This window comes from Tarenaya hassleriana, unplaced genomic scaffold (assembly GCF_000463585.1).
Source record: "Tarenaya hassleriana unplaced genomic scaffold, ASM46358v1 Cleome1, whole genome shotgun sequence".
Taxonomy (NCBI): domain Eukaryota; kingdom Viridiplantae; phylum Streptophyta; class Magnoliopsida; order Brassicales; family Cleomaceae; genus Tarenaya; species Tarenaya hassleriana.
This window is the reverse complement of record NW_010960187.1, coordinates 289520-302553: the sequence shown is the minus strand read 5'-3', so window position 1 is coordinate 302553 and position 13034 is coordinate 289520. Positions and strand designations below refer to the sequence as shown.

Here is a 13034-nt window from a genome sequence, read left to right as displayed (position 1 = left end):
ATGTATGTATGTATGTATGTATGTATGTATGTATGTATGTATGTATGTATGTATGTATGTATGTATGTATGTATGTATGTATGTATGGATAAGAAAGCTTACGGAGCATGAGATGGCGTTTGACTTGGGGGAGGAGTGTGTGATATTTATTACAAATAAATTACGTCCTCTCGCTTGGTCGCGTCTCTGTCTTTGTGACATCTTTGTCTGTTTAGCGATTTGTGGACTTATTCTAATTAGTCAAATCCATGGAATTCGTTTTTGACAAATTTGACGTCCCCCATCCGTCAATTATGGAAATTAATATATATATATATATATAACATATATATAACATATATTTATATTAAAAGGAAGGTCATATATAATTGCTGTGAATATGAAACATAACTTTTTTCCTAAGAAACTATTGTTTTAGAAAAGATTGTTTGACCTTTTAATTCTGCTTTGGCATTAGTTCTCTGCATAACCTTTTTTCTGTATATAATTAGTCAATTCAAATCCATATAATTCGTTTTTCTACAAATTTATCATTATTTATCTAAAAGGAATGTCATATATAATTATTGTTTGTAGAAAAATATAAAATATATTATATATTTATATATAATTAGGTTCGCTTTTTATTTAGAGTCATATCACAATTTAGTGTTATCAATAAATATTTATTTTCAAATTTTTATTTAACATATTTTCTCTATATATATATATGAATTTTGAAGTTATCACTTTTTTACAAATTAATATCAATTATTTATATATCGTCAAGAAATTTTTAAAAAATTTTAAAACAAAATTTTACAAAAACACATATATATTTTTTATATGTATATATTTCAATACATAAATGCATGTATACACATGTTATTGTGTGTATGTATAGGTATGATTTTGTGTGTTGTATATGGTTGTTAAAATTCCGTATTTTATTTTTATTTTTTGAACTTTTAATATTTTATGATATAAGGATATTAATAACAATGACGTGAAAGTCTACTTAAACATTGTTACGTAAATTCCGTCTTAAAAACTATTAACCGATTACGCATCAACAATTACGCTTAATTTGGAAAATAGACGAAGATTATATTAAAAATCATATATATATTCATACATATTCAACTAAACCTTAGCAAGGTGATGGGGGAAAAAAAAGTTAGACCGGCAGATGAAAATATATATAAAATACGGAAATAAAACAAACAACGAGTTTATAAACATGAACTAAAGGGAAGCAGAGAAATCATTGTGCCAAACCTAAAAAAACACAAAAAACAAAACGAGAAACCCAGTTCGAAACCTGCAGTTTAATGCAGCAGGTCCTTAATATTTTTTTTTGAAAAAAAAAACTTATTTCATTTCTCAAAGTTTTTGGCAGACAAACAAACATTGGAAGCATCTTCTCCAGCCTCATGGCCTTTAGGCGCTTTTCTTCACCTCCGCAGACTTGATGATGTCAACGAACTCAGGCTGCACGAGGAAAAAGCCCCAAAACACATTTAGATTTAGAGAACAAACGGAAAGGCATTTGCAATTTTGCATTGGACAATATTGCAGCAGACATTTCCATCTCGATTAGGTTAAATTATGATTCGATTATTTAGTTTTGCCGTTCGATTTATCTCAAATTCGATTCAGTTATATTCAATTTTTTGTATCATATTGGTTCTATTCGGTTCAAATCGATTTGATTATTCGGATATTAACCAAATGCTACCGGCAGATGCATTTGGTTTGGTTTTCTAAGAGAGTAATGAAATTGCACTTTGAAAACGCCCTCGTTATATTACCTTAAGAGAGGCTCCACCGACCAAGAAGCCATCGACGTCGGCCTGACCAGCCAGCTCTTTGCAGTTAGCCCCATTCACCGATCCTGTAACACAATACACAATCGCCTTTCATCCTAAGATACATGATATAGGATTGGCTTAATTGATGAATGAAATGTTTTTTTTTAAATCAAACCTCCGTAAATGATTCGGATTGTAGCAGCGACTTCAGCGCTTACGTTCTTTGCGAGCCACTTCCTTAGTTCATCGTGCACCTGTCATTTTCAAATCATCGGTACTGTGAGAGAAATTCGTCTCGCGATCCTCTTAGGGTCCACGATAATATGCATAGCAAAAGTTTCTTCAGAAGATTGCATGATATGAAATTATCTTTGGATCGGATAGGACATTCTGCCTGCTTAGGAAAACAAAAGGCATCCACTTTCACACATAATTCAATTTGCAAAAAAAAAAGGAGGAATCTACAAAAAAAAACCCCACCAATGTGTTTTACTTTTCCCCCAACTAAAAGAGGAAATATTATAAGTTCAAGATATTTTAAAACCAGTTTTCTATGGAGTATTTAGCAGGGGTCTTAAAGGAAACTTACTTCTTGAGCTTGAGCAGGGGTGGCGACCTTCCCAGTTCCAATGGCCCAGACAGGTTCATATGCTATGACAACATCGGCCCAGTTCGACACACGATCTTCCATTCAACAGAGATTAGAAAAAAAACAGTTTTCAGAATCGGAAGTAAGGCCTTCTCCAAACCGGAAGAATGAAGCGAGACAGATATTATCTATAGATCAGGTTGATCGTCCACTATCTTGCCACTCAGATTAACTTTCATACTTTTCTCTCAGATTGTTGGAAGTTATCTTTACCATATAGCAAACATTGATTAAATCATTTAAAACAGCCCTTTTAGGCAGGAGGTCAAATCAAGACAAGCACCACATGCATATTAGCAGGGGAAAAACATGTTTCCTACAGCCAAAAGATTCTGAACTGAAGGCTAAAAAGAAAGCATTGTGAATGTAGTGCCAAAAGACCACCATATCCTGTTGTTGTAACGCATTTATGCATTTAAAGGGTGTGCAAGCAAGATTGGTTAACAAATAGGATTTGGACTCTAATTTCAGAAAGAACAATAGCAAGAGAACAATAGTGGTAAAAAGGCTACAAACCAGCAATCTCTTTAGTCTGTGCAGCCACAACGTCCATTGTAGCTCCAGCCTCGCGCTGCTCGAGAGTCTCCCCAACACAAGCTATCACTTTCAGACCTTGAGAAAGTGCATAGGCGACCTTGTCTCCAACAAACTACAGTACAGTGATATGGGGTGAGATTCAAGAATAACAAAATTCGGGGAGTTTTAACTGCATACTCAAATCTCAACATAAATCGGAAGTTCCTCTTGTATTGGGCGTTTCTCATGTACAAAATGCCTGTGGAAGAAAAAATGAAAAGTCACTTACCTCGTTGGATTCGTTGAGGAGTGCTCTTCTTTCAGAATGACCAAGTATAACCCATGGAATATCCAAGTTCTTAAGCATCTCAGCACTGCAAGCAAAATTGCAGCACGCATAACTACAGGAAACAATATGCAGAAAACAAAGGAGGAAATACAGACACAGACGAATGAAGAAATCAAATAAAGCACATCTCTTTTATGAAAACTTCACACTGGGGACGTGAATCATTTCCAACCTGCTTTTCCCATCTAATTATGCATTTAAAATTATCCAATCATATTTCTTTTTTGGCTTGATGATGTTGCTTTCTGAAATAAATAGACAATTGGATTCTTATATGCAACAGGATAAAAAAGACCAAACAAGGTATAGAACTTATTTTGATCAAAATCATCCGTGAATCCAAAACCTCTGAATGTGTAGCAGGAGAGTGCAATGCTCAAACGGACAAGTAGATATCAAAAGCAAGGATCTTACCTCACTTCACCGGTGAATGCACCACCTTTCTTAACCCAACAATTTTGAGCAGCAACATGAAAGTCGGGCCTCAATATGCTTTTCACCACAGGAAGAAACACATATGGAGGGCTAACCACAACCTCTGCAACAGTCAAATTATGAGAAAGTTAGCAAAAATGATCCCCATCATAATTACCTAAAACCATAATGTGTATGAACAAGTGGAGATGAGAAAGACTATTAAGGCTACATCCAGATTTGTTGATGAACGTTGCTTTCCGAAAGGTGAAGAAGACAGAAAAAAGTATTCAATCTATCCACACATTCACTGCATAATGACACTGTAGATCAAGCGGGGAAGGAAAAAACATTTGATTTCTGCCTAAAGTGACCAAAGATCCTTGTTTTTCTAGTATAATGCAACTCGGAAACTTATCTAACCAATTATTTAAAACTCAAGAGCGCACGCACATTTGAACAAGAAGTAATTAGATAGATTCAAAGATTCACGTTCCAAAGGTAACAAAATACAGAAACAAATTCACTAGAACAGTTAGGAAACAACAGACTTCAAACTTCAAAGACAACCTTCACATTTTGGTCAAAGCAATAAAGGGCTTGACTTACCCACAACATCCTGTGATGGCACTTGAGCCTCATTAAGAGTGTTCACAATCTTCTTCACCTCCTCGGTAGTGCCATTCTACATCCAAATTAACAACACATCGATCAGATATATACTTCACACCTAAAAATCCTTCTCTCATGAAAAAGAACGGGATCCAAATGTTAGCCGCGAAAATCTATCATAAATACTGAAGACCAATTAGCATGTCTACGCAGATCCGTCCACTAACAATACGAGTTAAAGCACGAAATCGAAAGCATCGAAGCTATTTTGAATTCAAAAGATCGAGACAACATGAGATCTATAATCGAAGCGATCTATCCGAACCATCAGTTTTCCAGAAAACGAAGAAAACACGTATAAAATGGATCTGAAATTGTCGCCTGTCGAGACAAATGCCAGAAAACACCTAGGAAACAAGATTAAGATCGGAATAGCAAATTTCTTCACATTTCCGATTGATTTTCCCGGGAAACAAACAGACAAACAGCAGGATCAAGAGGAGGAAAAAGACGCAAACAAAAATCATTAACCGAAAAAAGAGAACACGAAGATGAAAGATCTCATACGCATTTCCAGTTGCCGCCGACGAAAAACTTCCTCGCCATACTTTCAGATGAAGATCACGAGAAAAAACCTCACGGGAGTCACAGGAACGGCGATGCAAAACAAACGATCGAGTGGACAATGGTCGCTAGTCGCTTCAGACTTTTAAGGGTCACACCCACAGATATATACACACAGGGAATCGTACATCCACTAAAAAATAATATTTAAATGCTCATATGATTTGGGTGGGAGTGCGAAATGACGGTTATGTCCAGTTTAGGAGAATATTCGTGGGGAATAAATCAGTAAAGGACAAAAGAGAAGGGTAATTACGTAATTAATAGGACAGATGAGATATTGTGGACGTGTGGCCCAAGGGTTTGATGCGCCTGCGGTAAATGGTTATTGGTTACTAGAAGGGCATGGAGAATGCTGTCTTCGTTGAAAGGCCTCAGGCCCACGTAAAGCATTTGGGCCCACAAAGCCCGTTCATGTGTTGAAACGAGTTATAAAAAAATGAAATTTAATGGAATAGAAATTGAAATAAATTCCTTTTTTAGAAAAGAAATATTTAAATTAGTAAAAATTAAATTCGAATTGACTGAAGTAATCGGATCTGATATAAATTCGAGCTATTACCCGCTCCCCCATTTGAAATTTCCATTTTCATTCACAATTTTTTGCAAATTGTTTTTTTCAGCAATGTACGATTGAATATTTTTAGTGAAGAGGCGCATGAGAGGAAACGCTTACTTGGTTGTAATATATATTTTCTAATGAATAATTAAAAATGTTTGATTTAGTATAATCCAAATTTTTAGGATTCATAAATGACATATCTTTACTAGTTGATTATAATTTTGCCGCGAGTCCCATTGATAGATCCTCCTATTAAAATTGAACCATCCATTTTAGTTTTTTACGAAACTAAATTTCGGATATGTTACCCCTACATAATGGAACAATATTCTAACCAATTTTATTAAAAATCTAACTTAAAAACAAAATAAATATATATTTTTTAAAACTACTCCTGGAAATCCACCTACAGACACTCAAATCATAGTATTTTACCCAAAAGAATCTTAGTAAAAAAATCATGAAGAATATAAAAGCATGCATTATGTACTAATCCGAGCCAACACCTCCCTTGATCAGCCGAAAGAATCTTCATCTCAAATCAATCTTACCCACTCATGAATTACTCGACCTCACCAAAGTCGATGTTATGCGAAACACGAAAATGAAAAAGACACGAGAGTTACGAGTTCGGATCGACCAGTGTAGTCGTCCTACGTCTCGGAGGAAAGAACGCCCTTATACACTTTGAGCACACACGCACACGAATTCTTGTTTTCAAGCTCGATTAAAAGCTACAATGGCGAATACAGAGTATTAAAAAGGAAGGAGATAACAACCGTAACAACCTGGCCCCTGAAATGTCCCAATTGCCCTTAAGTTCATTAAGCGTTGCAGCTGAGAAACGATGTCGTTTCCCCTTCTCTTCAAAACCTTCAACTCGTACAGAAGTTCTAAGAACCCTCTGAAGTTTCAGAGCATAACCTCTTCACAAAACTCCACCTTGCTCAAAACTTCCTCAGCTCAGAATTAACCTCGGTTCTTCCCTCAACTGAATGCTCAGTCTATTAATCTCAGCATATTCAAGATTGCCTTGAATTTGCTGACTGGTAGCGTCTTAGTAAACGCATCCGCTGGATTTTCGTCTGTATGAATCTTAAGCACCCTGACTTTACTTTGTGAGATCAGATCTCTAATGAAATGCATCCTTACGTCGATGTGCTTTGTCCTTTCATGGTGGACATTATTTTTTGACAGACTTATTGCGCTTTGAGAGTCACAATAAACCTCCACAGACTCCTGCTCGAAACCAAGTTCCTGTAACAAGCCTTTCAGCCAAACTCCTTCTTTAATTGCCTCTGTAAGTGTCATATACTCAACTTCAGTGGTTGAGAGAGCCACTACATGTTATAAGCTTGATTTCCAGCTTACCACATTTCCTCCAACCATGAAAACGTAGCCAGAAACTGATCTCCTTTTGTCCAAATCTGCCGCATAATCAGAATCACAATATCCCTTTACCATGAAGCTTGAACCTTGAACATAGTTGAGTTTCAGTTTCTGAGTTCCCTTGAGATATCTTAATATCCACTTAACATCATTCCAATGGTCTTTACTTGGCTTACTCAGGTACCTGCTAACGACACCAACTGGATAAGCCAAATATGGTCTTGAGCCAATCATGGAATACATGATACTTCCCACTGCACTAGAATATGGAACCATTTCCTGGAATGCTTCCCTGTTCTCCTCAGTTTGCTGAATTGAACTTAGTCTGAAATGAGCTCCTAGTGGAGTACTGATCGTCTTTGCTTGATCCATTCCAAAAGTTGCCAACACTTTCTGCAAATACCCTTCTTGAGATAAAGTCAATCTGTTACCGGTCTGTCATGTTGTATACTCATCCCCAGAATCTTATTTGCAGGCCCCAAATCTTTCATATCAAACTCAGTGCTTAACATTTCTTTCAGATCTCGAATCCTTGACTTCTCCTTGCTAGCTATCAGCATGTCATCGACATAAATGAGAAGATATACCTGAGATAAATCCTCAAACTTTCTGAAGTAGACACAAGAATCGTAGCAACTTCGGTGAAATTCTTTGCTCTTCATAAACTCATCAAACCGTTGATTCCACTGTCGAGGAGATTGTTTCAGACCGTACAGAGATCTTTTGAGTAAACATACCCACTCTTCCTTCCCTCTTTCCCCGAATCCTTCAGGTGCCTCATGTAGATATGTTCCTCCAAAGTCCCATGAAGAAATGCTGTCTTAACATCCAATTGCTCCAGCTCTAAATCTTGATACACCACCAAGGATAATAGAACTCTTATGGAAACGTGTTTTACCACAGGTGAGAAGATTTCATTGTAATCGATTCCCTCAACTTGTGTAAAACCTTTGACGACCAATCTTGCTTTGAACCTAGGTTTCTCAACCCCAGATATGCCCAGTTTTCTTTTGAGTACGCATTTGCATCCTATCACCCTGCTTTGATCTGGTTTCTTAACCAGAATCCATGTCTTGTTCTGTTTCAGCGAGTCCATTTCTTCTTCCATAGCTTTCTTCCATCTGATCTAGTCTTTAGACTTCCTTGCTTCTTGATATGACCTGGGCTCTTCAATTACAATTTCTTGAGCTGTAACCAAGGCAAAAGCTACAGTTTTGTCTTCGTTATATCTTGAAGGAGGTTTGATATTTCTTCTTATCCTGTCTCTGGCTAGAACATATCCCTTAAGATCATTTGTATCAGATACTGAGTTATCATCTTCCTGTGAATCTGAACCTGAATCTTCTTCCTTCCATTCACTGGTACTGATACTTCTCTGTCCTCTGGTTCTTTCGAATAAGTCTTAGATTCTTGATTTGCTCCACCTTGATCTTCAGTCACCTTACGTTTCTTGGTCACGTTAACTTCATAAGGGAGTAGTACCCTTTCTCCTTCTGTTGACTTTCCTGTTATGCTTTCCTTTCTTTCCAGCTCTAGGTCCTTGAACAAGATTTTTTCATTGAATTTTACATCTCTGCTTATCATACATCTCTGACCTTCCAGCAGCCATATCCTGTAACCTTTAACTCCTTGAGGATATCTAATAAAGATTCCTTTCTTAGCTCTAGGTAGCAACTTTCCCTGATCAATATGTATGTATGCTACACACCCGAACCTTCTCAGGTGAGAATAAACTGGCTCAGCTCCTGACCACTTAGCTTCTGGAATTTCCAATTATATTGCAGTAGATGGTGATCTGTTTATCAAATAGACACAGGTAGCAGCAGCTTTAGCCCAAAACTTCTGAGACATACCCGATTCGCTGAGAATACTTCTGACCTTTTCCATTATGGTTCTGTTCATACGCTCAGCAACCCCGTTTTGCTGAGGTGTATAAGCACATGTCCTATGTCTTTTGATACCTTGATCCTTGCATACAGTTTCAAACTTTTGATTACAGAAGTCAAGCCCATTATCAGTTCTGAGAGCTTTAATCCGTTTCCCTTGCCGGTTTTCAACAAGCTTCTTCCATTCTATAAATCTGTCAAATGCCTCATCCTTGGTTTTCAGAAAATATATCCATGTTTTTCTAGAGTAGTCATCTATGAAAGAGATGAAATACTGACATTTTGACATAGAATATGGAGTGTTAGGAGAACCCCATAGATCCGAGTGAATGTAGTGAAGAACACCTTTTGTTGTGTGTTTACCAGTATTAAAGGACAATATGTGTGTTTTACCAAACACAGCTTTCACATAAGCTGAGTGTAGAGATCTTAGCCCCCTGAAGCAGACCCTTCTTAACCAATGCATCCAAAACCTTTTGACACACGTCCAAGCCGACTGTGCCACAGAGAAGTCTGGTCCTCATGATTTTCAGAAACATTAGCTTCACCTGTCTGTGTTTTCCCTTGCAGAACATACAGACCATGTTGTAGTCTTGCTTTCAATACTACTCTACAGCCCCTTACTACTTTTAGGATACCGTTCTGTGATTTATACCAGCAATCCTGTAGTTCCAGTGTTCCCAAGGATATAAGGTTCCGCTTGAGCTCAGGAATGTATCTGACATTGGTCAATAACACTTCTGACCCATCTTCCAATATGATCTTTACTGAACCTATCCCTTTTATACTGCAGGTGATGTGATTTCCCATCTTGACTATTCCTTCATTCTTCTCCTCCAGGTTAACAAACCACTCCTTTTTCGGAGTCATATGAAAAGTGCAGCCCGAGTCCATAATCCAATGTTCATTGGCATCTGTATCTTCTGTTGACAAGATTTCCCAGCTTTCTGCAGTCAAGACTGTAGAGAACTGCATGTTATCTCCAGAATCAGCAACTGCAACTCCTCCTTTGTCATCCTGAGTTCCCTTATGATTATTTTTCCTGGAATAACAACCCTTTTTAAAATGACCTTTCTTGCCGCAATACCAACATTCAACCTTTTTCTTGGATTTTGACTTAGATCTTGATTTCTTCCTGGTATTGGACTGGTCCCTTTGCTCAGATCTGCCTCTAACCACCAACCCTTCTCATGATGTCCTTGTACCTTTCAATGCTGTCAGTTCTGCTTCCTTGGATCTTGTTGCAGTCTTAACTTCTTCAGCCGTAATACTCGTTCTGGAATATTTCAGCACCTCCCTTAATTGTTCATAAGGAGCTGGTAGAGAGTTAAGTAGATAAACTGCTTGAAACTCTTCTTCCACCTTGACTTGCAGATTTTGAAGATCTGATAAAAGTTTCTGAAATATATCTAGATTTTCATCTATAGATTTTCCTTCATCCATCTTGAAACTAGAAACACGCTGCATTAGGTACATTCTGTTGGGTAGAGACTGTTCTAGATATTGTTTTTCAAGAAGCCTCCAAATTCCATAAGCCGTCTTCTCTTGAATAACTTTTCTAAGGATTTGATCAGACAAGCATAGAACTATCAGGTTCCTAACTCGTTTACTCCTTTCCATTCGAACTGCTATACATGAATCTTCCGAATCATTTCGTTTTTGAATGATTTCTGATTCTTGAGTTAGAGTCGAAGCCAAACCTGGAGTTTCCTGAGTTTCTGAAGTTGTAATTGTCTGCATCGAAATCGGAGTTCTCGCTTCCTGAGTTCCCTTATCCTCCACAGATGTTCATAATTGTGGATCATCATGGAGTGCATCCTGTAGTCCCATGATCTCGAGACCTATCTCGATCTTTTCTTTCCACAATATGAAATCTCCCTTTTCGTCGAATTTCTCGACATCAAGTTTCTGCATAGTCATTGCCATCTTAATCAGTACAAAGATCTGTGCCGGAGAAAAACCTGATTTAGTGCGTCCACAAATCCTCCTTTCTTCCAGCCGTTCGAATTGATGTTCTTGAGTATCCTGCGAGAGCTTGCCCTAGTGATCCTTGTAAAGAACCGGGCTCTGATACCACATGTACTAATCCGAGCCAACACCTCCATTGATCAGACGAAAGAATCTTCGACTCAAAACAATCTTACCCACACACGAATTACTCGACCTCACCAGAGCCGATGTTATGCGAAACACGGAAATGAAAAAGACACGAGAGTTACGAGTTCGGATCGACCAGTGTAGTCGTCCTACGTCTCGGAGGAAAGAACGCCCTTATACACTCTGAGCACACACGCACACGAGTTCTTGTTTTCAAGCTCGATTAAAAGCTACAATGGCGAATACAGAGTATTAAAGAGGAAGGAGATAACCGCCGTAACAATCTGACCCCTGAAATATCCCAATTGCCCTTAAATTCATTAAGCGCTGCAGCTGAGAAACGATGTCATTTCCCCTTCTCTTCAAAATCTTCAACTCGTATAGAAGTTCTAAGAACCCTCTGAAGTTTCAAGTTTTAGGGCATAACCTCTTCACACATTAGATCATATTCATACAACAAAACCCCCTAATTAAAAAAAAATCGACGAAAGTTAAAAAAAAATCCCAATTACAATTCTTACAATGTTCTAACAAAACAAGAATATTTGGATATCGATCAGAGGAAAAAAAGAAAGAAGAAAAGGGTTGATTTAGTGAGCCATGGTGACGTCAGGGCAACGAGAGTTGCAATGAATGCTCTTTTGGTGGGGCAAAGCCAACATAGCAGTGTGATCCAAAAAGTCCTTGAGAGCAGACACCGACTGTAAAATTACCTTTAAGCCCTCGACGGCGGCGAAGCCATTGTTTCCGGCGTTCCGTACACCGTACACGTAGAACGTAATGCACCCTTTCCGGAATTTGAACCTCGCCAACTCGCAGCCCTTGAGCACTCTTATCATCTTCTTGTTCACGTCGCCGAGAGGAATCTCCGGCGGCCAGTTCGATTCCACCGCCGTCTTCATCGTCTCTGATTCGAACACGAACACGACGACCTTCGACTTCCGAGTTCCCATCCCGAGGGTTAGCGTGTGCCATGCACGGTGAGCGAGGATCGTGAAGTTCGTCGGGAAATACGCCGTCACCGACAGAAACTCCGGCGAGATTTCAGGGTTTTTGGTTGCCGGAGGAGGGAGAGAGAGGAGACTGAGAAGCTCGAGGTGTCGAGCTCGCCGGACTGTAAATGATTTGACGATGATTTGGCTGCCGAATTTGAGACCCTTCACGTCGGAAGATGGTTTGAAGGAGATGTCCGAAGAGGGTTTCGATTGGTTGTGTTTCTGCTTCTTGTTCTTGGTAGTGTTCTTCTTCACCTTCTCTTCCATGGCCGTTTTGGGCTTCCTTCTTCTTCTTCTTTTTTTTTTTTTTTTATGTAAGACCAAAATGTTTGATGAAATTATTAGCTTTCAGGGAATTAGTTAAAAATAAAATATTTGAAGTCATGATCATCATCATTCTAGTTAGTTCAAAATCTAATAAAATAAAATAAAATTTCGAAAAAAGGGTTATTGGATTTGAATAGCGATGGTGCAACAAATGATGGCATCACTGTTTTTATGTCTCACTCAAAGGGCTTTTGAGCCTTTTTGGTGATAACATATAATGTGTTTATTGCCAATATTCAAAGCATCTTTTTTGGAGAATTATAATTTTAATACTGCATGATTTTTTACCTTTTCAAGACAAATACATTATGTATAAAGATTTACCATTGTTTTTTAAAAATTTTATATGCAGATAATGACAATGAATTGTATGATATTATTACCTGCCACATGCATAATGCTTTGAATCATACTTGTTCAAGAGACTTCTGATAAATTTTTTTATATTGAATGCTGAGGACAGGGTGGGTAGAAATAATTGTTTGTATGAGATAGAAATAGAATTAAAGAGATCTTTTGTTTAATTTGGATATGAATATCTAGTCGTTTTTATTAAAAAAAAAATAATATCTAGTCGTTTGGTTATATTTTAATTCAGTTATTTTTTTTATTTTAGAAAAAATATAGAGCCATAGACGATTAAATTTTATATTTTATTTTAATTAAGAAGGTGTCGCGTCTCTTTCCAAGAATATGGAACACACAACTTTTAGTTTAAGAAAAATAATTACATGAATAATAATACTAATAACTCCACAACAATGATAATTAAATTGTAAAAATTGTATATATATAGATAATCAACAGACAATGAATGCTTCCAA

At 37.5% G+C, this 13034-nt stretch overlaps 2 protein-coding genes across 2 annotated transcripts; both read right to left on the bottom strand.

The window, feature by feature from the left end:
* Positions 1–1156: 1156 nt before the first annotated feature.
* Positions 1157–5053, bottom strand: LOC104807802 (triosephosphate isomerase, cytosolic). The gene is made up of 9 exons (XM_010533259.1): positions 4898–5053; positions 4328–4403; positions 3719–3842; positions 3245–3329; positions 2956–3088; positions 2380–2474; positions 1966–2044; positions 1791–1873; positions 1157–1470 (listed from the first exon to the last, which is right to left on the bottom strand). The coding sequence occupies exons 1-9, from the start codon at positions 4934–4936 to the stop codon at positions 1420–1422; spliced, it is 765 nt and encodes a 254-aa protein (XP_010531561.1). The 5' UTR covers positions 4937–5053; the 3' UTR covers positions 1157–1419.
* Positions 5054–11289: 6236 nt separating this feature from the next.
* LOC104807715 lies at positions 11290–12260 on the bottom strand. The gene has a single exon (XM_010533142.2). It carries the CDS (start codon positions 12148–12150, stop codon positions 11479–11481), a length of 672 nt encoding a protein of 223 aa, XP_010531444.1. The 5' UTR covers positions 12151–12260; the 3' UTR covers positions 11290–11478.
* Positions 12261–13034: the final 774 nt, after the last annotated feature.